General features: G+C 39.1%; 1 protein-coding gene across 1 annotated transcript; it reads left to right on the top strand.

Moving 5' to 3' along the window:
* The first annotated feature begins 1,613 nt into the window (after window positions 1-1,613).
* LG02H1orf216 (linkage group 02 C1orf216 homolog) lies at window positions 1,614-24,958 on the top strand. Its single transcript, XM_073615594.1, has 2 exons — window positions 1,614-1,903; window positions 19,821-24,958. Exon 2 carries the CDS (start codon window positions 19,844-19,846, stop codon window positions 20,684-20,686), a length of 843 nt encoding a protein of 280 aa, XP_073471695.1. The 5' UTR covers window positions 1,614-1,903; window positions 19,821-19,843; the 3' UTR covers window positions 20,687-24,958.
* The last annotated feature ends 1,496 nt before the right edge of the window (window positions 24,959-26,454 follow it).

Here is a 26,454-nt window from a genome sequence, read left to right as displayed (position 1 = left end):
CATTGTACTGAACGGGACGCTACTTGTCAGGCGACCTAGGTCGCCTGACAAGTCATCCTAGTGTGAACCGAGCCTTACTGTCCAACATCTCAGTCCTGCTATAAGTCGCTGATTGCTGCCATTACTAGTAAAAAATAAATAAATAAAAATATCCCTCATTTTGTAGTCGCTATAACATTTGCATAAGCCAATCAATTTACGCCTATTGGAATTTTGTTTTACCAAAAATATGTAGCAGAATACATATTGGCCCAAATTGGTGAAAAAATTAGATGTTTTTACATTTTTTTTATTGGGTATGTTTCATAGCAGATAGTAAAAATATATATATTTTTTTTTTCAAAATTGTTGGTATTTTTTTGTTTATAGCGCAAAAAATAAAAACCCCAGAGGTCATCAAATACCATCAAAAGAAAGCTCTATTTTTGGGGGAAAAAAGGACATCAATTTTGTTTAGGTACAGTTTTGCACAACTGTGAAATTGTCAGTATAATTGTCAGTATGCAGTGCCGCGTCGCAAAAATGGCCTGGTCATGAGGGGGGGTAAACCTTCCGGAGCTGAAGTGGTTTTAAAGGGTATGCATCATAACAAACAGATACAATGAAGGGGTAGTTGATCCAAAGAATATCCAATTGCCTCCAGGGGATCAGGAAAGATTTTTTCCCCCCACTGATGCAAATTAGATCATGCTTTATTGGGGTTATTTTGACTTCCTCTGGATCAACTGTGGGTATGGGATTGTGTATATGGGGGGTTTTAATATATATTTTTGGTTGTCTTGAACTAGATGGGCTTGTTTCTTTTTTTAACCTCACTTAAGCCGCGTACACACGAGTGGACTTTTCGACCAGACTGGTCCGACGGACAATCCGACCGTGTGTGGACTTTATCGGACCTGCAGCGGACTTTTTTGGTTGAAAATCTGACGGACTTTAGATTTGGAACATGCTTCAAATCTTTCCCACGGACTCGAGTCCGGTTGAAAAGTCCGCTCGTCTGTATGCTAGTCGACGGACAAAAACCGACGCTAGGGCAGCTATTGGCTACTGGCTATCAACTTCCTTATTTTAGTCATCACGTACAAATCTGTTGGACTTTGGTGTGATCGTGTGTAGGCAAGTCCGCTCGTTAGAAAGTCCATCGAAAGTCCGTTGTAACTCCGTTGAAAGTCCGTCGGAAAGACCGTCGGACCTTTGTTGTCGAAAAGTTCACCCGTGTGTACGCGGCATAAGACCTCATGCACACTTTACAACTTTTTTTTTGTCTGATTTCCTTCAGATTTACCAAAACCATGTAGTGATAGGGTGTGCACGAGTGCGTACAAATTGAAACGATTAAGGTTTGACCTCATATTATATGGTTTTGGTAAATCTGAAGGAAAAAAATCTACAGAAAATTGTATAGTATGTATCATGCTTAACTATATAACTAAGACAGACACAGTTATTGGATGTGTGAAGGTAAGGAAAGGGTTTAGCAGACAGTCCCTAGGAGGGACACAGTAGGGGTTAGCTCAGTAAATGGTTAATGTACAGAATGTAAGAAAGGGATGATTACACAATAAAATGGGGTGGATTTCTAGAAAGAGTAGGTCCTGTCTGTTGTGAGCAGTAATAAACCAAATGGCATCATGTAGAACCTGAAGCACTGCTTGTGCTAATACCAGGAGCAAACCCAGAACAATGAGCGTTCTTGTAGGAAATGAGGAGTCTTAGGAAAGTGGCGCCTGTCAGCTGTCAGTGTATGTACAGGAGCTGCCTCTTCCATTGCTCCACTCCATAGGAAGTGTGTAACCATTGACGCTTTCCTGTCTCTGCTAAGGAAAACCTTTCCCTTCCTACAGCTGGAGCAGGAGGAGCAGCCTGTATTCCGAGCAGAGAGGGGAGATCACACAGCTAGACGGTAGGTGACAACATGACATCTGCTCATATCTCTGCCTCTGACATTGTCTGCATTCATCTGCCAGGGCACAGGGTACTCATACAGAGAAGATGGCTCATGTACATAGATCTGGGCACTGATGTAGCCATGCCAGTGTTTACCTGCTTACCAGGATGTCTAGGATCTTCCCATTTATACATTGCTTTTTTACTTAGTCATGGATATGGCCTCATTTTATTAAATCATTTGAACATGAATTGACACAGCTTTATTATTTTCTGCATTTGTGTAAAATTAAATCAATGTGATGATATACTGTCTATCTACGTATCTAGCTATGTATCTATTTGTCTATCTATCTATGTATCTATTTGTCTATCTATCTATGTATCTATTTATCTGTCTATCTATGTATCTATCCATCTATGATACAAGGATCTATCTATCTACCTATCTATCTATCTATCTATCTATCTATCTATCTATCTATCTATCTATTTATGATACAAGGATCTATCTATCTATCTATCTATCTATCTATCTATCTATCTATCTATCTATTTATCTATCTATGATACAAGAATCTATCTATCTATCTATCTATCTATCTATCTATCTATCTATCTATCTATTTATCTATCTATGATACAAGAATCTATCTATCTATCTATCTATCTATCTATCTATCTATCTATCTATCTATGATACAAGGATCTATCTATCTATCTATCTATCTATCTATCTATCTATCTATCTATCTACCTATCTATCTATTTATCTATCTATGATACAATAATCTATCTATCTATCTATCTATCTATCTATCTATCTATCTATCTATCTATCTATCGATCTATCTATCTATGATACAAGGATCTATCTATCTATCTATCTATCTATCTATCTATCTATCTATCTATCTATCTATCTATTTATCTATCTATGATACAATAATCTATCTATCTATCTATCTATCTATCTATCTATCTATCTATCTATCTATGATACAAGAATCTATCTATCTATCTATCTATCTATCTATCTATCTATCTATCTATCTATCTATCTATCTATCTATTTATCTATCTATCCAAGATACAAGGAGGTTACAGCACACATAGAGCATATATTATTTGCTCCTATTAACGAATGATCAAGCAGCCTGCCTTTATAATCACTGACCTGCTCTATGCAGTAGTATATAAATGCATTTCTTCTCTTAGGTTTACTGATTCAGTGCAGAAATGCAATTATCAGTGTCTGAATATATGTATTATATTATATTTCAGATGCAGGGTACAGAATTGTGGAATGCACATGTAGTTGTGTGCTCACATTTTCTGTATGTACAATGTGGAGGTTCAAGGACATCATGTTGCTACCTGATGATGTGTATGTTACACAGCTAAGCATAGCTAGGGCAGCCTTCATTCACTAATGCGGCATGGCGTGCCATCTGTGTCCATTCTTCTATAACAAGATGTGAGTACCTTTTCTTAGTGCAGAGGATGAAGTGATTAGAGCAGTGTATATGGGGCACCCACAGCTAGGAATGCAGGAAGCTGTACATCTGCTGGTCGCTGTCCTTCAGCACCACACAATCACTACAGGAAGCAGCCACCACTTCCTTCTGTATACAGGCTGAGCTGGGATGGAGCTTTGTACAGCAGGTACTGGAGTCACTTATAACCTACATCATGCCTTACTGGACAACAAATCAGACATCATACAGCTGTAGCTAACATAAAGAGGAGGCTATTATAACATACAGTGCAATGTGAACCTCATGTAAAGCACTGCACAAACTGTTGGCGCTACATAAATCCTGTATAAGAATAATATGTCTGAACCTCATGTAAAGCACTGCACAAACTGTTGGCTCTATGTAAATACTGTTTTTTAATAATAATGTAGCTGAATGACATGTAAAGCTTTTCGCGAACTGTTACTGCTACATAAATCATAATAATATTATATTTGAACCTCATGTAACACACTGCACATACTGTTGCCGCTATATAAACCCTGCATAATATTAATGTATCAGTGTGACAGTATTAAGCACTGACGTTATTCGCTCATATACTACTAATCATATTTGAATGTTCAGAATGTATCCGGTTTTCCCACAGTGTGTTATTTTTAGGTACCATTTGGACACAGAATTTTTGGCAAACCTAAATTTCCCTCATATCACCCACCCATGCTTCTTAGATAAACTATCATCTTTCCTTAAAGTGATCCTAAAGTCTTGTTTTTTTTTTTTTTTTTTGTTTAAAAATAACAAACATGTTATACTTATCTGCTCTGTTGTAGTGATTTTGCACAGAGCAGCCCAGATCCTCCTCTTCTCGGGTTCCTCGCCGGTGCTCATGGCCCCTCCCTCCTGGCGAGTTCCCCCACAGCAAGCAGCTTGCTATAGGGGCACCGGAGCTGAGCCACTGCTCTGTGTGTCCATTTGGACACAGAGCCGTGGCTTGGCCCTGCCATATCTCTCTCCTCATTGGCTCACTGACTTTAACAGCAGTTGGGGCAATGGCGCCCGCTGCTGTGTCTCAGGAGGGAGAGTCCCAGACAGCCGAGTCTCTTGTGCAACATCACTGGAAAAAGCTGGGGCTCAGGTAAGTATTAAGGGGGCTGAGGGGGCTGCTACAAACAGAAGGTTTTTTATATTAATGCGTAGAATGCATTAAAATAAAAAAACCTTCTGCCTTTGGTACCACTTTAAAGTGGAAGTAAAGTCTTTTTTTTCTGGTACAATTATGTTTATTGCAATATAAAAGAGAGAACAGTTGTGAAATTCCCACACAGGGTATATGAACACATATAGACACAATGTAGGATTTCACATAAAAACACAGAGAAAATGTGCCATAGAGTGTAGACCAGCCTTTCTCAACCCTTTCAACACAAAGGAACCCTTGAAATATCTTTCCGATCTCAGGGAACCCCTACTAAAAATGATGATATCTACAACTCATGATACATTAGTGTGATGGTCAGTGGGAAGAATGCTCCTTACACTTCTGGTCTTTGTGAGGAATTACCCCCTTACAGATAGCTAAAAAGATCAATGGTTTCAGTGGGAACTTATCTGAGAGGAAGAAATTGCAAATTGCTCAAGGAACCCCTAGCAACCTCTGGAGCAACCCTAAAGTTCCATGGAACCCTGGTTGAGAAACCCTGGTGTAGACTATTAACCAACAATGACCCTCCAACCAGGGCCAGGGGTCAACGCAAAGTGCCTGAGCCCTAGGACTCAGGGGCTGAGGTGGGTGAGGGGTGAACAAAACCTGAACCAAACATACAAACGAAAGGGGGAAAAAAAGGGGAAATTAATTGAGGAAGGGGATGAGAAAAAGGAAGGGGGGACAGGGTTACCGGAAGAGGAGCGAAGGGAGAGTTTTATCACCCTTTCCTCTTCTACTCTCCTTCCCCTCTCCCCTCGCACCTCTTCCTGTCACCCTGTCCAAGGAAGGTGGAAAGAAAGGAAAGGGAAGCTTCCCCAGGCTGGGGAGTGAAGAAGGTTAATTAGAGAGGCCTAGGCTGGTTGGGTGCAATGTTGGAAGAGCGTAAGACCACCTCGGGTCCCACAGTAAAGTCTTTTTTAACTATAATAAGACTTACTTGTAGGCATCTCCTAAACCTGCACTGTTTAGAAGATATTCACAATGCATAGAGCGGGTGACGTCACTGGCGCATGCGCTCTGAAGAGACGGCATAACTGTGCCATCCAGTCAGAGCTCTGTGCTGCAGCCGTAACTCCTGTGCACATGCACGAGAGTGATGTCATCGCGGCTTGGCCAGTCACACAAACCCGGAAGGAAGACCGGGTAAAGATGGAAGCCCTGTCAGCGGTGACAGTGCGCCACTGCAAGGCTTCATTCTAAGGTAGGCGTTGCATGCGATGCATTCTAGCACATTGTGCCATTGTCTTGCAGGGTTTTTTTTTTTTTTTTTTTTTTTAAAGGCCACGCTTTACTACCGCTTTAAAGGGTAACCTTGCGGAAAAAAAAGATAAATATAAGCAATATAGCATGTATAATTTCTAGACGTGCCATTTTGTAATTTAGGCTCCATTCACACGTGTGCGACTCCAAATTCTTGCGATTTCCATTACGACTTTACATTGCAACTTTGATGCGACTTTGGCTGTTGATTTTGACAATTGCACAACTGCCACATTGATAAAGTCAAGATGTGACTTTCATGCGATATTTGAGTTTACATTGCAGTCTGCGTCACTCAAATCACATGAAAGCCACATCAAAGTAGCGCAGGAACCTTTTTAAAGTAATTGCGACTTTAAGTACCATAGATTTGAACGGCTTCCATTGAAATACATGGGCTGCGACTTGTCATGCGACTTTAAAGTATAACTAAAGGCAAAACTTTTTTTTAGTGTTGGATAGAGTGGAGAGGGATTAGAACACCTACCAGTTTCTATTGCTGTCTGTGCCCCCGTTAAGGAGATTCACCCTCTCTATTTGTCCTGTTTACCTTTATCATTGAAAGTGAAAGTAAAAGAAAACCCCACATTTTGGATTGTCCCCAGAAAAGTAATAGAGAGGAAATCTTCCAATGGGGACACTAGTTCTGGTGACCTGGGGGTCCCCAAGAAATTCTCTTGATTTACAGTGATTTTCTCTCACTTTCTGTTTGGCTATGGGACAGGAAGTGAAGGGAAATCTTTGCAATGGGGATGGCGCAGATGGTGAAAAAAATAAATGGACAGGGGTTATAACCCTCTCTTCCTCTATCCACAATGAAAAAAAAAGTTTTGCCTATAGTTCTACTTTAAGGGGTTGATTTACTAAAGGCAAATGAGACTGTGCACTTCTCCGGATCTTAGTAAATGAGGTAAAACTTCACGTTAGAAAGAATACCCTATTACATGCAAGCATAATAAAAATAAACAGCATTTTTGTTTGCACAGTATTTGATGATGAAAGTCAGCAGAGCTCTCTATCAGTTACTAAGATCTGGAGAAACTGCACTTTTCAAATGTGCACAGTCTATTTGTCTTTACTAAAACAACTCTTATGTGTCCATAGTTGCATGACAAGTCACGCAAGCGTGAATGGAGCCTTAATGTTCCTAAAAATGACCTCTCCTTTTCAATCTACAGCCACTGTTATATTATTATATTGCAAAAAAAATGATGAATAAAAACCAAGCGCTGATGTGGATAGATATGTGTGATATAAATAAATTGTGCTTAAAAATATATATATACCAATATAGTTAGTGCTATGATAAAATCAGTAAATTAAAGCTGCTATCAATATAGGGTGATCAGATAACCAAATAAATAGTACTAAGTATAAAATTGATGCGCTTTAAATAAATAGTGCACAATATGCTGCTGCGACTAAGCTTAAATCCAGGAATAAAAAATGCATACATGTGAATAAAATAGATAAATAATTATGGTGCTAATACATGTGTTAAAATTGCCAAAATAAATCTTCAAATTGGTGATGTGACGGTGAATATAAATAAAATAATAATGACACTCTGAGTACAATGTCCAGACAGAGATAAATAGTGGGGGAAAGTAAAAATAATTAAACAGTTCCTTCCCTTAATCCAGATTGATTGACTCACTGGGTTAGATCGTTTGTATCAGGATATTTAGTTTTTCTTGCATCCCACTTTAGCCATAATACTGCTGGTGATTCGGCTCTCAGGATAAAGGTTTTATGCAAAGCAAGCAAAGAAAAAATAGATCATTGTGCAGTGAACTTACTAGATAGTACATAAGCAAAACAGGGACAAGAGATACACTCACAAACTCCCGGTCTATTAGAAGCATTCAAATATGCAGATTGCAGTCAGCCGCTGTGGACGAGGTTTCCCATAGAGAAACAGCTGCTGTTAACCTTCAGGTGTATTGCAGCACTGAATGTCCTAAGCACCTAGGAGCCCGTCGGAAAAACCTTCAGAGTTTATTCAGACGGGAAAACCGGTCGTGTGTACAGGGCATTAGTAGCAGAAGAATTGGGTTATTATGAGGGCCTATTACTTTATCCCGAATGAGCAAAGTGACAAGTTCACGTTAACCTATTCCCCCCCAACACTGATACAGACCTTGACCTAACTATGAAAAGTAAAAAGCATACATACAAAAAAAAATTGCAATTTTGCATATAGTATGAAATGATTCGAAGGCCTGTCTGTTTTTTATTGCTGTTTGTTTACCTCTTGGTAAAATTCACAAGCTGTGTGTGTTTTACTGGCCATTATCATAAAAAACAGAAAATGAAGGAGAAATCAGTACTTTACAGTTATAATCAAAACAGGAAGAAAAGGGAAGCTTTTAAATAGGTATTAATGCCCCGGTGACAACTGAATAAAATAAAAATTCCCCTTACATTGTAAAGACATGCTGGGATACGAAGTGAAGGGGAATCTCCCCAACAGGTCACAGCAATCAAAAAATAAACTGACAGGAGCCTTAAAATAATTGTAAAGTCAGACGGTTTTTTATCTTAATGCATTCTATGCATTAGGATAAAAAGCCTTCTGTGTGCAACAGCCCCCCTAATACTTATCTGAGCTCCATCTAGATCCAGTGATGTTGCACAAGACACTGGGCTGGCCAGGACTCCCCTCCTCATTGGCTGAGACAGCAACCGCCGCGCCATTAGGTCCTGCTGCTGTCAATCAAAGTCAGTCGGCCAATGAGGAAAGAAAGGGGGCCGGGCCAAGGCTCTGTGTTTGAATGGACACACGGAGCTGTGACTTTGCTCGGGTGCCTCCATAGCAAGCTGCTTGCTGTGGGGGCACTCAACAGGAGAGAGGGGCCAGGAGCGTAGAAGAGGGACCCAAGAAGAGGAGGATCGGGGCTGCTCTGTGCAAAACCACTGCACTGAGCAAGTAAGTATAACATGTTATTTTTGAACAAAAAAAAAAAAAACAAGACTTTAGTATCACTTTAAGGAAAGATGATAGTTTATCTGAGAAGCATGAGTGTGTGATATGTTAACACGAGACTTTACAATCACTTTAATGTTTCCATACTCTATCCAAAACTTAATAAAAAAAGTTTGGGCTATACATACACTATAACCCTTAGCACTTTGTTAAAACTAACATTTAGGCTGGGTTCACACTATTGCGATTCGGATTTCCCTCACATCCAATTCGCATAGCAAGAGATTGTGACCGACTCTATGGAGCCAGTTCACACATCTCCACAGCGGCTCCAGTGCGAACTGCACAGGAGTCCTGTGCGTCTTTTGGTCCGTCTTAGGTTCAGATTCAGCCAAAAATTCGGGCTGAAAACCCAGCCTCAATTCTTACTGTAGACTACACCCAAACAACGAACCTAATTCTGAAAATAAATCATTATTCAATATTAAACCTTGTCTCCCTTCCTAACCTTAACACTAATCTACCCTTTAAGCTTTCACACCCTAGCCCCTGTCTCTTACCATATCTGTGTTTAACCCTTAATAACCTATAAAGTGTATCTAAGCCCAAAAACAAAAAATGATAGTCCTGTGGCTTAGTGGTGCTTAGATGTGTCAGCTACATTAGTTTTCTTTTTTCACCTTTATTTCCTTTATTTTCACCTGGTAATCCTGCCTTTATTGCTTTTCTTGTCCTAGGGTGGCAACCATAGCAGGGGACACTGTTAACGCAGTACAGAGGCATAAAGCACAGGGAGTTATCATCTTACAAGATTTCTGGCTAGTTGAACAGCTATTTTTTTCACTTGTAGAACAGACATAATAAAACACTTTGTAAAGCGCTGCGTAAACTGTTGGTGCTATATAAATCCTGTATAATAATAATAATAACACTTTTAATGGTATATTTAACCGATTGCCGACCAGACGCCGTCATTTTACTGTGGCAGGCCGGCACGATCCCGCAAACAATTGTAGCTATACGTCGGCTCACTGGATCAAGACAGCAGGCGCGCGCGCCCGCTGCAAAGCGGAGGTTCCGATGCTTGTGCCCAACAGTTGGGATGACCGTCAGCCACGAGCGATCGCGAGCACGAGAGACAGAACAGGGACGAGTGTGTGTAAACACACACTTCCCTGTTCTGAGAGGAGTGACAGATCGTGTGTTCCTATTAGCTAGGAACCACAATCCGTCACTTCCTCTAGACAGTCTCCTTCAGTTAGAAACATGTAGCAGGGAACACAGTTAACCCCTTGATCGCCCCCTAGTGTTAACTCCTTCCCTGCCAGTGACATTTTTACAGTAACCAGTGCATTTATATAGCACTGATCGCTGTATAAATGCCGTTGGTCCCAAAAATGTGTCCAAAGTGTCCGATGTGTCCATAATGTCGCAGTCCCGATAAAAATGGAAGATCGCCATCATTACTAGTAAAAAAAATAATAATAAAAATTATAAATCTATCCCCTATTTTGTAGTCGCTATAACTTTTGCACAAACCAATCAATATATGCTTATTGCGATTTTTTTACCAAAAATATGTATAAGAATACATATCGGCCTAAACTGAGAAAAAATGTGGATATTTATTATAGCAAAAAGTACAAAATATTGTGTTTTTTTTCAAAATTGTCGCTCTTATTTTGTTTATAGCGCAAAAAATAAAAAATGCAGAGGTGATCAAATACCACCAAAAGAAAGCTCTATTTGTGGAAAAAAAAAGGACGTAAATTTTGTTTGGGTGCAGCGTCGCACAACCGTGCAATTGTCAGTTAAAGTAACGCAGTGCCAAATCGCAAAAAATGGCCCGGTCATTCAGCAGCCAAATCTTCCGGGGCTGAGGTGGTTAACAGACCAAAAGGGAGCAAATGAAAAAAATGTATTGTTAGAATTTACATATAATTTAACCTATTTAATTACAAAAAAAATAATTTAAATGAAATGTAGTTGAATTTAAACTAAATACTTACATTAGGAAAGTAAACGAAACGTGATTTCGGACTGTACAGGCCACACAAAGAACAAACAATTTGATATAAAATCATACAATTTATTGATCACAAAGATTAAAATCCATCAAATATACATATTGGTTATAAAAACAATGCTAGTGCTGATAGAGTTCACTGTGTATACTTTTACACCAAAAGAGAATGCTGGTATAATAGGTCCTCATGTGCCGACACTTTTCGCCAGACTTTGCTTCATCAGGGCCTATAGAGACATTACAGCACTCATCTACAAAAAGACAATAACATATTATACAATATCTATATATATAGGCTTTTGCTACCTTTATGAATTCACTATGTGGAACCCACCTTAAGCACAAAGAAACAACAGCACCACCACTCCCTGGGCGGGCACTGGAACATCAAAGAACCCCACCAACCACACTTCAATTGGATCACCAAATGTGAGCTGCGTATACAGTCATCGTCCAATAAGGATGTACTTCAATAGTCAATGGGTACTGACATTTATAGGTAAAGTTGATCCAGGGAAAATCCGATTGCCTCTTGGGGGATCAGGAAGGAATTTTTTCCCCTGCTGTAGCAAATTGGAGCATGCTCTGCTGGGGTTTTTTGCCTTCCTCTGGATCAACTGTGGGTATAGTATTGGGTATATTGGATTGTACAATATTTTTTTTTTTGGTTGAACTGGATGGACTTGTGTCTTTTTTCAACCTGACTAACTATGTAACTATGTAACTATAAGTACTCACATTGATTCTTAGAAATTGGGAGAATACTTTGGCATATAAACAATATTTTCCACAAGTGGTGCAAGCAATTCTGAACACATGTAGAAATTTTTTTTTTCTACTGATGCTTTAACATGGCTTTTTTGTTGATCGCGCAGAAGTCCATTTTCAGGCAAACAAATCAATACAACCTACCACCAAGTTTCTATCAAAGTAATTTAATTTGTTGATTACAGGTTTCTTTGATCAGTGTGGAAATTGTTTTGATTCCCATCTGGTAAAAGTGGTAAAAATTGCCAATTGGCTGCCATGTACAGTATATGGTCACCAGTTCTTTTAATAGGAAAGAATGTTCTTGTTTCATACAACTGATTCCTTCCCCAAACTGTAACAAATCTAGATTATGGAAGTGTGCATATACAGTTCTTTTTTAATTGCTCTGCAGATTTTGTCCATAATGTGTATTTAGGTTTGTGCTCTATTTTTTAAACCTTGTTTAGGGATGATACCCTCTTTTTTTTTCTCTCTCTGCTTCAGACGTTAGCTGTGAATTAAACATTGGCAGAGTTCTCCACTTGGGAAAATAACAAACACATATCTAATAGGGTAGTGCAAAGTGCATTCACCCACAGCAAACAGCTTTCAATTAATTTGCACTGTCTTATTAATGTTTTTTATTAGAATGGCTTTCCTGTATTTACAGGAAAGGCTTAAAAGAAGCCAAACGTAAAAAGTATGACATTTTTTACTTAGCTGTACTATAATCCATCATTCAGTACTTTCACTGTGGGTACGGGCTCAAACTATTTTCCATGTGGTTCAATATGAAGCCAAAACAGGACCCTTTTTGCTTATTTGTGTCATTTTCTTTGCAATGTCTAATGCTATTTTTTTTTCAAATGGTACCCCAACACCTTAAGGCAATGAACATACATGCTACAACATACCATCGGCCCTATTTCTTCTGTTAGGGGAAAAAAGAAAAAGAGTGCCAAGAGTGCCACTCTAGCCCCAAGAGTGAAGGAATAAAAATTAAAAGGAGCATTTTACATTAAAATACATTAAAAATACATTAAAAATAATGGCAGATAATGTCATATCTAGTAAGAAGAGAACATGTTTTCCTGGGAAACATGTTAGTATACAGCATGTGATAAATTCTTTACGATCCCCCATACAAAACGAAGGATTTTGGAAAGAATAACATCTTTAGATAACAGAAACCCCCTTGTTGTAGGATTAGTGACCTTTTCTAGTTGGGGAGTGTCAAAGATCCTTGTGGCTATGACAGAAACAAGGGTCCTTTTTATAAATTTGATCAGAGATGCTATTTCTGTATCTTAATATTCATGTGACTTTCACATTAAAGGCTAAAAAGTATCTTGTGGAAAATAACTGTTTGATAGCCCTAAATAAACACATGGAACATAAAGACATTCTAATGGAAGTCAGGCGGAACAGTTCACAGAAGGCGACCTGGTATATTGTAGCTCAAAATCAGCTTTAGCCAAACATTACCCATTCTTAGTAGTATTTATTATGTTTGGGTATCGTGTAGTTTAAAATAATTTTGTTGTAGACACCACATTTGACACAATTACCACAAACATGGTAAACAATATTGTTTAAATAAGCACAGTATCAGTTTATTATCTATCCTACCAATACATTTTATTGATTGATATACACTGAGCAAAATTATAAACGCAACACTTTTGTGTTTGTCCCTATTTATCATGAGCTGAACTCAAAGATCTAAGACTTTTTCTATGTACACAAAAGGCCTATTTCTCTCAAATATTGTTCACAAATCTGTCTGAGCCCTGGTTCACATTGGTACGATTTGACATGTCAAATCGCATGTCAAATCGGCGGCAATTTCCGGCAATGGCATCGTCCTAATCGGTGCGATGCTGCATTTGCAGCGCCGCACTGATTTCTGTACTACTTTTTGCGATTTCTGGCTGCAATTTACATTGACATCTATGCTGAAACCTGCACAGATGTCTCTGAAATCGCGTCCAAAATCGGGACTGACATGCGGGAGTGAAATCGTGCGAGTTCAGCTGAACTCACACAGCTTCATTCCCGCAGCTCAGTGTGAACCTGGGCTAAATCTGTGTTAATCGGCACTTCTCCTTTGCCGAGATAATCCATCCACCTCACAGGTGTGGAATATCAAGATGCTGATTAGACAGCATGATTATTGCACAGGTGTACCTTAGGCTGGCCACAATAAAAGGCCACTCTAAAATGTGCAGTTTTACTGTATTGGGGGGGAGAGGTCCGAAATCCAGTCAGTATCTGGTGTGACCACCATTTGCCTCACACAGTGCAGTACATCTCCTTCACATAGAGTTGATCAGGTTGTTGATTGTGGCCTGTGGAATGTTGGTCCATTCCTCTTCAATGGCTATGCGAAGTTGCTGGATATTGGAACGCCTTTGGAACACGCTGTCATATACGCCGATCAAGAGCATCCCAAACATGCTCAATGGGTGACATGTCCGGTGAGTATGCTGGCTATACAAGAACTGGGATTATTTTCAGCTTCCAGGAATTGTGTACAGATCCTTATGAGGCCGTGCATTAGGATGCTGCAACATGAGGTGATGAATGGCACAACAATGGGCCTCAGGATCTCATCACGGTATCTCAAAATGCCTTCAATATGCCATCATTAAAATGCACCTGTGTTCGTTGTCCATAGCATATGCCTGCCCATACCATAACCCCACCGCCACCATGGGCCACTCAATCCACAACTTTGATATCAGCAAACCGTTCACCCACACTAAGCCATACATGCTGTCTGCCATCTGCCCTGTACAGTGAAAACTGGGATTCATCCGTAAAGAGAACACCTCTCCAAAGTGCCAGACACCATCCAATGTGAGCATTTGCCCACTCAAGTCGATTACGACGACGAACAGCAGTCAGGTCGAGACCCCGATGAGGACGACAAGCATGCAGATGAGCTTCCCTGAAACGGTTTCTGACAGTTTGTGCAAAAATTCTTTGGTTACGCAAACCGATTGTTGCAGCAGCTGTCCGGACGGCTGGTCTCAGACGATCTTGGAGATGAAGATGCTGGATATGGAGATCCTGGGCTGGTGTGGTTACACGTGGTCTGCGGTTGTGAGGCTGGTTGGATGTACTACCAAATTCTTTGAAACGCCTTTGGAGACGGCTTATGGTAGAGAAATGAACATTTAATCCAAGGGCAACAGCTCTGGTAGACATTCCTGCAGGCAGCATGCCAATTGCACGCTCCCTCAAAACTTGCAACATCTGTGGCATTGTGCTGTGTAATAAAACTGCACATTTTAGAGTGGCCTTTTATTGTGGCCAGCCTAAGGCACACCTGTGCAGTAATCATGTTGCCTAATCAGCATTTTGATATGCCACACCTGTGAGGTGGATGGATTATCTCGGCAAAGTAGAAGTGCTCACTAACACAGATTTAGACAGATTTGTGAACAATATTTGAGAGAAATAGGCCTTTTGTGTACATAGAAAAAGTTGTAGCTCTTTGAGTTCAGCTCATGATAAATAGGGGCAAACACAAAAGTGTTGCGTTTATAATTTTGTTCAGTGTATATATACTGTATATATCAAAACTGCTTATTTATCATAAATGTGAGAAATAAAGAGACCTAGGTAATCTTTCAACATCAGCCATGCCTTAGTTCTGTCAAATTGGCCAGGGTTAAACTTAGAAGAATTGTATATGTACTTTCTCTCATTGCCAGTTACTGTCTCTAGGATTAGTTAAGAAGAAACAATCATGTGCAAAGAAAATGTTTTTTTTTTAATCATATGGTCTGATTTCTACAGGGTAGCCAGCAGACTTGTGGTCAGGATGCAGGCTGAGGTCACAAAAGGAATTAGTACAAGCAAGCCATAGTCATGAACTAGCCAGGTCGATTAGGGAAAGGCAAATTAGAAAGAGGTCCAAGACAGGCTGGGTCAATAACAGGCTGAAAAACAAAGACAGGTTCAAGGGCAAGCTGACTCAGTAATGGCTAAGCAGCTAAATAGCAGGTCCAAAAGCAAGCTGGGTCAATAAAAAGAAGGCAGTGTAGAGGTATGTCCAAAGACAAGCTGAGTCAGCAACTGATAAGCAAATAACAAGAACAGGTTCAGTATAAAGGATAATAGCTGAAGACCATCCAACATCCAGAAAATTCTTATCTCAATTCTGCTCCCTAAATAGGCCTTCTGGTGCTAAGGCTGGCATTGGGCATGCATACCTGTGTACCTGCATGACCCTATGTCTGTGCAGGGTGCCTGTCCTAATTACCATGTTCACATAAACATGTTTGCACATGCAAATGACTTGCAACGACCACAGGCCTTTGTCAGCTTCTGAATCCATTCTGACGGTATGACCAGTTTTGCTCAACCATGTTGGGGACAGCAGTCAGCTGTAACATAAATCTATAAAGTTACCACGTATAGTATGAAAAGCACTTGCTTGTGTGGCTGTACTAAAGTACCAGGCTCAGTAGCAGTGCAGGATGCTTTTTTTGGTGCAGACATATTTCACTTTGGGGGGTTTTATTGACAGGCAGAGTAAGAATCCTGTATTTGCTCACTACCCAATGTCTTTTACTGAAAGTGGATCTTCAGACTATTTTTAAAGTACATAACGTTTCATACTTTTGGCTCTGTATGCCACCAGAATAAAATTAAAATGAAACAATCCAAATGAATTTCAAGTGCAGACTTTCAGCTTTAATTCAAGGGGTTGAACATAAATATCAAAGTACAAATTTAAGGAACTGCAACCATTTTTATACACAGTCCCCACATTTTCAGGGGCTCAAATGTAATTGGGCAAATGAATATAATCATAAATAAAATGTTAATTTTTAATATTTTGTTGAGAATCCTTTACTGCAATGACTGCCTGAAGTCTGGAACCCATGGACATTACCAAAGACTGGGTTTCCTCCTTTCTGATGCTTTGCCAGGCTCTAACTCCAGCTGTCTTCAGTTGGTCTTTGTTTGTGGGTCTTTCTGTCTTTAATTTTGCCTTCAGTAAGTGAAATGCATGCTGATTTGGTTTGAGATCAAGTGATTGACTTGGCCATTGCAGAATATTCCACTTCTGTTCCTTCAAAAGCTCCTGGATTTCTTTTGCAGTGTGTTTTGGATCACTGTCATCTGTACTGTGAAGCGCCGATCCAATCAACATTGCTGCATTTGACTGAATCTTGGCTGACAGTATATCTCTAAACACTGCAGAATTCATACGGCTGCTTGTGTCTTCTGTCACATCATCAATAAACACCAATGACCCATTGCCACTGGAAGCCATGCATGCCCATACTATTACACTGCCTCCACTGTATTTTACAGATAATGTTGTGTGCTTTGGATCATGAGCTGTTCCAAGCCTCCTCCACACTTTTATCTTCCCATCATTCTGGTACAGATTAAACCCTTTCATGCCTAAGCCTATTTCTGACATTTGTTGCTTACAAGTTAAAATCCATATTTTTTGCTAGAAAATGACTTAGAACCCCCAAACATTCTATATATTTTTTAGCAGAGACCGTAGGGAATAAAATTGTGATCGTTGCAATATTTTATGTCACGCGGTATTTGCGCAGCGGTCTTTCAAACACATTTTTTGGGGAAAAAAGACACTTTCATGAATTAAAAAAAACTAAACAGTAAAGTTAGCCCAATTTTTTTGTATAATGTGAAAGATGATGTTACACCGAGTAAATAGATACCTACCATGTCACGATTGGAAATTGCGCACACTTGTGGAATTGTGACAAACTACGGTACCTAAAAATCTCCATAGGTGACGGAGAAGGATGTCTTTTGCTAGAATTATTGCTCTCACTCTGACGATCGTGGCGATACCCCACATGTGTGATTTCAACACCGTTTACATTTGCGGGCGCCACTTGCATATGTGTTTTCTTTGCTGTGTGAGCACACGTGGAACGGGGGCGCTTTAAAAAAAAATGTTTTTTCTTATTTATTTTATTTTTTAATTTTTTTTACATTGTCTGTTTAAAATAATAAAAATCTGATCTCTTTTATTGGTGTCACAAGGAAGGTGGTGCCAGGTACTCTTTATGGAGGGATCGGGGGTCTAAAAGACCCCAAATCCCTCCTTTGCATTTAAAAGTATTCAGATCGCCAAAAACGGCGATTCTGAATACAGTAATTTTTTTAAAATCAGCGGCATTGGCAGCCGAGTAAACCGGAAGTGACGTTACTGGTGCTGTCATTGCTGTAGCAACTTGTAAACAAAGGCTTTGCCATCCTGAAAGAGAATGGGCGCTGGCTTCAGCTGCCCTTACTTGAAATAAATGCGGACAAAGCACAGGTGAGCACTGTGCTAATAAAAGATTCACTTGTAAATACAATCTGTTTTTAAAAATGAAGTCCCTAAATATTAATAGATTAACAATATCTTAGGCTGCTTCTGGTTTTTTTTTTTTCGTTTTTGACTGAAGTTCCTTATTAAGATGAGTGATGGTTGTCAGGAAAAAAATCATCACACCGATGAATCCATCATTCCAGAGGAAAGTTTTGGTACCACTGAGCGGAGAATGGTTATCACCCCTGTGAGTTTTTTTTTGCTATCTGTGTTCCATTGGGGAAATTTACATTCAGTTCCAATTCTATAGACGCAAACAGGAAATGAGAAGAAAATGTATCCAAATTCACAAATAAGATTTTTACTTTAGGTAGTTTGGAATAAATTTGTTCCTAGATATCTTTTCTATAAAACTCTTATCACTGTTTTTGGTTTTTAACAGGCTATGGTGGACAGGTAAGCAGTCAAGTAGACTGGAAGTACCAGGACCCCTGCTTTTTAGCAACAGGCTGGTGTTTTGCGACAGATGAGCTTTTTGGGGCCTACCTCATGAGGCACACACCTTTTGATAAAGTGCACCTAATCTGGTATCATCGTGTCAGGAGGCTGCATGCTCAGATCCCTCTAGTGGGTTGGTATGCATGGGTTGGTATTTTCTGTTTTTTCAATTAAAACAAACTGTGAAAAATAAAACAAAGACAGCTGTATGAGTTATACTTCGAAACAGATTGGGTGAATCACTGATGTTTAATGTTTTACTCATCTACTGTATACTCATTAATCTGACAAAAAGTCCAAAGACAAACAGTGAACAGGCACAACACATGAGCATTGTTGAAAGATCTTAGCATTTGATTTATGAAGAATTATGCTAGTGTACAATACACTTAAGCAAATAGAAAATATTTATAAGAAGAGAAGAAAGCTCAGTTTTTCTCCCCACACATCATTGGTTTCTTTAGGCATCATTCAATTGTATTTTTGTCTGTTTTGCACCCCCCATTGATTTACTATATATTGAAGCCCAAGTTAAGCCAAAACTTGTTTCAGGTTTGAATAGTGTATAAAGCTTAAAAATGTTGCCAGTTAATATTGCTGTTTGTGTCCCATTTGGAAGATTTTTCCTCAGTTCCTGTTACATGGTGTAAGGTAAAAGAAAAAGTGAAGGTATATCTCACCACACCTATCTGTTTGACAGCTGTCAGGCAAATACAAAGTGATCGCAAGATACCTGAACAAGGATACATGTAGGAATAAAGATATCTAAGACCTAACAAACTGGATTTAGGCTCTAGGGCTTGTTAATACTATAACACTTTATCAGCAATGCCCCACATTGAGATGTGTTTTTATACGTGCTGCAGTGGATCTTTTGCCTTTGTTTGCCCTTATCTTTTTATTGTACATGGAGCAAAATGGGGTGGACTGAAATGGAAAAAGAAATAAGGCTGATTGCCTTTGAGCATTGTAGCCCCCATGCGTGCAGCCCACTCAGTCTGCTGCCTTTTTAAACTTTCACAAAATTCAGGGGTCAACACTTTTGTATTTGGTTTGCTGCTTTTATCACAAGTCTTCAATAAAATGCAGGTCAAAATTGAGGCATCCCCTAAAATAGGGCATTCATTTTGATGAGATACTCCCTAATACTTATCCTGTGTTAAAGGGATGCAATTTTTTTCATTTCATAGAACAATGACTTTGCTCAGGTGTTTGCACTGAAGACCATCCTATTTAGGAATCAGTATAAGCAAATGGAATGGTGAAATAAACAGCTATTTCTTCAGGACAGAGCAAGGTAGAAATCCGCAACAAAATATTTAAAAAATTGCAATATATACAGTTCGCCTAAAGGGGATTTTTTTTTCAACAAAATTAGAGGTATACTTTAAATGACAATGTACTCATTTCATTTTTGTGACATGCAATATCTCATGATGAAACAGCTAACTTCAATCAATTTATTGTTTGCCCAGGTAAAAGAACAGACTTGTCCGAGATGTTTGCCATACAGAAATCTGAGGCCAGTGCTCATCAGTCTCCATTTTATGAGCCAAAATCTTTGGGAAGCCTTCCATTCGCCAATGTGAAGGACAGGAAGCAGGATACCAACTTTAATATTCTGGAGGAGGCCTATGATAAGAATGAAAACTGGAGGAAGGACAAGAGGGAAGGAGATGACAGAGAAGAAAAACTTAATGAGGAAGAAGACAAACTAGCTGCAGAAGACAATAGGACCCATCAAAAGAAAATGGCGATGGCACAATTGAAAGTAGCCAGGTCTGAAGGGATTAGTTTGTCTTCATCAGAGGAAGAGGTTAGGAGCCCACCTGAAGGTGCAGAAATTATGCAGCTGGGAGGGGATACACCTAAAGATAAACCAATTGGCTGTAATGAATGGGCCAGTTCACCACTAGAAGACAATGGTTATGCTAGCAGTTCACTTAGCATTGATAGTCCTGACAGTATCACCATTGACGCATGGGATGATGTTAATACACCACTCCCAACATCCATACAGCAAGAAGCTCCTGAAATAGAAAACTCTGATGATGAGTCCTCAACAGATTCAGAATCTATTACACAAACACTAACTGAAGCCTTCCAAAGTCTGCAGGACAAGGAGAAACTAAAGGAGTTAGAAAAGGAAAAACACCATGCACAGTTAACTATGTATAGACGACTTGCTCTCCTAAGATGGATCAGAGGCCTCCAACAAAGGGTTAAGGATCAGCAGAACAGGCTTCAAGAAAGCTTTGACACTATTCTTGACAACCGCAAAGAGATCTTGAGATACATCCAGCATGGCTACAATAAATCACCTACTAAAGAAGCAGCATGAGAGTTTTGAAAGATAAAACCATGCCTCTTCTATATCAGTTAAACTACAACATCTTTCATCCCAAAGTTCTTTTGACCTTCAGACAAAGAACAGAAAGAAGGAATGAAGGAAAACAAAGAATAGATAGATCTTTGTCATCCTGTCAAAATATTAATGTCTTCTATGGTAGCTTACAACTGTTTCATCCAGAAATAACACGAGTTATTAATTATTAGTGTTTATTCATTTGTGTTGCAATTTGCAGTACATAACAAACTGTAAAATGGTAAAGAGACCTAATTGTCAAAATTGTTTAATTTGTTTTGTCGAATACATGCAAAAAAAGTAAAATTAGTAGTGAATTCACACATGGGAGCTATTATCCAAAAAGGCATGTATTGTCTCCAGACAAAGCTTTTCAGTGTGTGAAACATCTTGTCCCAAAGTGTTCTAAGCATAGTTGGTGTTTATCTTGCCTACTGTTTTCATTGAAGGAGAAGTCTTGATTTAAGCACAAAGTAAAATATGTTAGGAAGATCCAACAGACAAATGTTCTAATGCATATCATTTTGATTATTTTATATGTTATATAATTTTGATTATTTTATATGTTTTGGTCTAGTGCATGGCTGTGATCTTGTTCAAATACAAGAAAAGTTAGCACAGAGGAGGAATCACAGAATCAGGCAGTCAGAAGCAGATTAGATCTTTTAACTTGGGTTCTTTACTTATTAAAATTGTACTGAGGAGCGGTAGTACCCAAAAAGTTTGCCTTATCTCCAGGAGAAAATGACTGTTATAGACATGAACCTAAATATTTTAGAGCCTAGGCAGATCTCTAACAACTTTTTATTTTGGGCCCTGTCCCTCCTGTTTAAAAAAAGGCTACGTCCATATCCCAGGAGGCTTCAGAGTACTGGTGACAACATTCTCGCCTTGGCCTTAGTGAGAATGCTAGCTAGGGGACAGGTTGGGCGAAAAAAAAAAAGGAGATAAGAAAAGAAGAAAAAATTACTTGCCATTTTACATTGCAGTGGAAAAGGAAGGGGGGGGGGGTAACTTTCAACATTTACCCTTCTAGTCCTGGAACTTCCTTTTACATATGACAAAACTCACCCACTGCCTTACATTGAAGTGATGGCATTGTCAACCTGCCGTATAGCTTCAGGCTGCCCACAAGACTGTTTAGCTAACAGGAGGGAAAAAGATTGAAAACCTAGGACGAGAGAGTGACATTACTGGAAGCATCATCCTTATGAACACTCTCTCCAACATACCACTCACAAGTTCCCAGAGAGGCATTAAGAAAATACTTACATTTTTTTTTAATAAAAATGTCTTAACATCAGGAAATGCTTTTTCTGCATAAATGTAATATTCTAGGTATTGGGCTTGTATCTCTTTTAGATATTGGCTTTACATATGCATTAACAGTTTAACATTTTTCAGAAAGGTCAACATGAGATTTAGTATGTAAATATCTTAGAACACAATGGGGTTCATTTACTAAAACTGGAGAGTGCAAAATCTGATGCAGCTTATCACAGAAACCAATCAGCTTCCAGGTTTTATTGTCAAAGCTTAATTTAAAAACCTGAAGTTAGAAGCCGATTGGCTACTGTGGACAGCTGCACCAGAATTTGCACTCTTCAGTTTTAGTAGTTAAACCCCAATGGCTCTTTCTTGATTTCTTCTTTAAATGGTTTAGCAGTGCTCCACTCTGTGATTGTATGCACTATTGTGCATTCAAAATGTTTATTGATTACAAAGCAGAAAACAAGAAAAATTAAGAACAGCAGCAGTAATAGAGTACATGGTCATATCCTCAATGTGACAGGCACAGAACTGCATACAGTACAGTTTACAATTGCAGACAACAAAAAGGAAGACAATAGTCCACATAACACAGCTACAAGCTGTTAAATTAACATACAAGATTTCAAGGTGGACCTGCCAATAGTAGCCAAACTACTAGCCATTTGCTGCTTTTGCTCATACTAGAAAAACATTTGTAAAATAAAGGAACAGATTATTGCAGACAAGAAATAAAACAATATACGGAATCCAAATAAACCAAGGAATCCAGGAATAGAGAAAGAAAAAATAGAAAGAAGACAAAAAGAATGAGAAAAATAACTGACCTAGGGTGCCCTGAAACCACAAAGAAAGGGGTAGTCATTCATCAAGTCAAATATGCATATATGAGGCCCAGGGTGTCCATGTCTTTTCGAATTGTTTAACCCCATCAAGTAACACATGTGCCAACTTCTCATGGATCATTATCCAGAAAATTTTATGTTTGGTATGGGTAAAGGAAACAGACGGTATCTTCTAAGCTCCTGCTATCGTACATTTGGCTGTCAGAGAAAAAGGAGAAGCTAATCTCTGTGCACTGCAGGAAATACCAGGAATAGCTTTATTTAATAGGGTAAATTGGGGCAGTTGGCCTGCTGCTTCTCCCAGCATGCGACAAAGCAAGGAGAAAACCCTATTCCAATACCCCCATATCTTGGGGCCCTCCCACCAAATATGGTATATATTGCCCCTCAGGGAGAAGCTGCGGAAGCACAAAGGAGAGGAGCTTGCATACATCCCAGCTACGCAGATGAACTTTCAGGTTCATCTCAACAAGGAAGATATTTAAATTGCCACATAATGATGCATTAAAGCATGAGTGTCATATCTCCAAAGCCGTATCAGTCGACAAGTCCTTGTCCCAGTCTACCATGTAAGATAACTTTTCTGGGAAGAGCAGCAACAGACCATATATCAAGGAGATTCTTCTTCTCTGACCCTTATCTCTATTACACCACTTTTCATATAGAGAAATCATGGGCATAGTGATTTCAAAAAGTGGGAAATGTGGCAGAAACAAAAATATTCAGAGAGTGGCAAGTTAAACTTAGACACACAGTGGGCAAGGGTAAAGGGTCCAATTGGGGTAAAATAGTACCCGATTCTATATAAACCTTTGTCTAGCTACCATTTAAATGTCCTAGCATCCATACCTGGAGGGAAGTTAAGATTGTTAAATAAGTGAGTGAGGGGGGTAAACTGAGAGATTAAGTGGTCATGGATCCGCAATTTATTCCATAAGGCTAGGGAATGGGACAGGGTCAGGGCCAAGACTGCTGAGCGAGCTGTTGGGGTTTGCCACATCACAAAATTGAGTGAACGGTCAGATCGCTTGTCTTTCCATCTGAACCCAATCAGGTTTTTCATGTGTAGAATAGACCGCCGATAACTGTGTCAAGTGTGCCACTTGATAATGCAGCCATTAGTTCAGGGCTCCCATATATGCACTAGTTTTATTGATAAGAGCACCAAGTTAAACTCTTTTTAACTTTAGTACCATTTCATTCTTATCATGGTAAAAATATACCATAGACCATCTCATTTAACCAGTTGATATATATATTATTGGATGGCTGTAAACAGCCAGCTGCTGCTCCTGTCCCTACCCTTGACATGACATTTGAGCCAAGATGGAACCATTAAGAACAACCTAGGGCTGATGTTGAATGCTTGTTATTCATTATCCCTCACAGAAAAGTTGACGCTTGTTAGGAAGTTTCTGTGCAAGCTATTTAATCTATATCTCTTCAAATTCTCTCTTCCATCTTCATAGTAAGGTAAAAAGATCTTCCATTATTTTATCAAGCATTCACATTTAACTGTGGAAGAATCCAAATAACTATAGCTTGAAAAAAGCATACAAAGTCAATATTTTAATTCATCTTCCATGGCGGAAATGCAAAAGTCCCTGACTATGCTAGCACTGACATTGCCTTTCTGCTAATTTATTTTAAATGAGATTCTGTTCATTAGTAACAAATATCTATAACAATTTAAAATGCCTAGAAGAACTTTGCTACTATTTACAACAAATCTAACATTTATTTTTATGTTTGTAGTGAGACATGGGAACATACAGTAAAGTAAATTGTTGCAATAGGTATCACAGACAATTACAGTTTGTGTCTAGCACGATGTTGAACAGTAATTTTTTTCTTTGTTCCTTTTTTTCCAAAAATGCTGAATAATATGTCTATGTGTTATCATTGTTGTCAAAGACATCACAGATTTCTATTAACCTATGATCAAATAAATCACAGATTTCCATTAGCCTACGATATCACTGGGGAATGTCATTCTTTTCTTTTTTGCAATTGTTAAAATTGAACATATTAAAACATGTAAATTATTTTATGTACATCATTTGTAAATGCAGTAAAAATATTAAAGTATATTCATGTGTCTTGGATAGTAATAAAATTATGATCATAAATGGTAGCAACTATGTGGAATCAATTTATCTAAATAATAGGGTAAGGTATAGCCTAAATATCATAATCAATCCAAGACTAACATTATAGACAAACCTTTTAATTTGTTTTTAGACAAAGTAGTAGACAGCAAGACCTGACCATAATAAGGAAAAAGAAACTATGCAAAAACAGTATACATTTAGTTTAAGATAACAATAGCTGTTAGACGTCCATTGTCCAATAACTGCAATTTAAAGAAATGTTTGGGCACTGAGCAATCTAGCTGTCTGTGGAGTACAAATGACTACAAAAAGGATCAGAGGATCCAAGTTAAAATGAAAGTTATTTGCTGGATTGGCTTTTTTAAATCAATTGCTAATCTTTCTCAGCATGTTGTACACAGTCCAATTCATGCATCTGGTCACATAGGGTTTCTTTGCATACTAAGTTTAAGTATATATTGTGGCAGCTCTTTCCCAACAACCACCATGAAATGTTTTTCGGTACCAATGAGCTTTTAAGGCAACCTATCAACACAAAATGATGATCTACTGTATATTCTTGTTTTTCAGATAGTAGTCACCTCAAGGCATGGCTGTACTTTATACCTGTTGACAACTTTTTTCCTGGTTGCTAAAGTGGTTCTAAAGTCAGAAGGTTTCTACCTTAATGCATTTTCTGCATTAAGGTAAAAAACCTTCTGCAAGCAGCTTCTCCCCCCAGCCCCCTTATACTAACCTGAGCTCGATCCAGATCCAGCGAGGTGCACGTAAGAAATGGCTACCTCGTCTCTCTCCCTCCTGATTGGCTCAGTGACAACAGAGGGAGCCATTGGCTCCTGCTGCTGTCAATCACAGCCAGTGAAGAGGGAGCAGGGGCAGGGCCACGCTCTGTGTGTCAATGACACTCATGAGCACACTAGAGCAAGCTGCTTTGTTATGGGGACACTCAGCAGGGGGAGGAGCCAGGAGCTCCAGAGGTTACCCAAGAAAAGGATGATTGGTGCTGCTATGTGCAAAACCATTGCACAGAGTAGGTAAGTATAACATGTTTGTTACTTTTGTAGCACTACCCCCGCAGGGACTGCTGGTACCTGGCTCTCCTACTCCTGCACAGCCAGGCAACATGTATTCTCCACTTGCATCCAGACACAAGAAGGCTTGGCTTTGTTTTTATGTTTTATTAGGGGTAACAACTTGGATGGGTGAAGGGATTCACGGGATGCCCAACTTCAATCAAAAACTACAACAGGGGACAACTTCCTTCCTCTATGCAAAAGATCCTGGACCACTGTCCTTCCTATATATACATGCAGTCCTTAGTGGATTTAGTTGCAAAAGTCTATTACAGACTAGGAGCTCTCAGTCCCTCTTGGATATAGCACATGAAAACCTGAGGCAAACTGCATGCAGGAGTGTATCCTCGAATTGGGTAGATATCAGTGGCGTCTGGTGCTCAAAATTTTTGGGGGGCGCAAACAAACTGAAAAATTAAACTGTTAGTAATGCAGGGCTGTAAATG

Source organism: Aquarana catesbeiana, linkage group LG02 (assembly GCF_042186555.1).
Source record: "Aquarana catesbeiana isolate 2022-GZ linkage group LG02, ASM4218655v1, whole genome shotgun sequence".
NCBI classification, from domain to species: domain Eukaryota; kingdom Metazoa; phylum Chordata; class Amphibia; order Anura; family Ranidae; genus Aquarana; species Aquarana catesbeiana.
Note: the sequence above shows the minus strand (reverse complement) of the source record. Positions and strands in the feature narration are given on the sequence as shown.

Coding starts and splice junctions, on each gene's coding strand:
- LG02H1orf216 (XM_073615594.1), top strand. CDS start 19,844: ATGTTTGCCATACAGAAATCTGAGGCCAGTGCTCATCAGTCTCCATTT.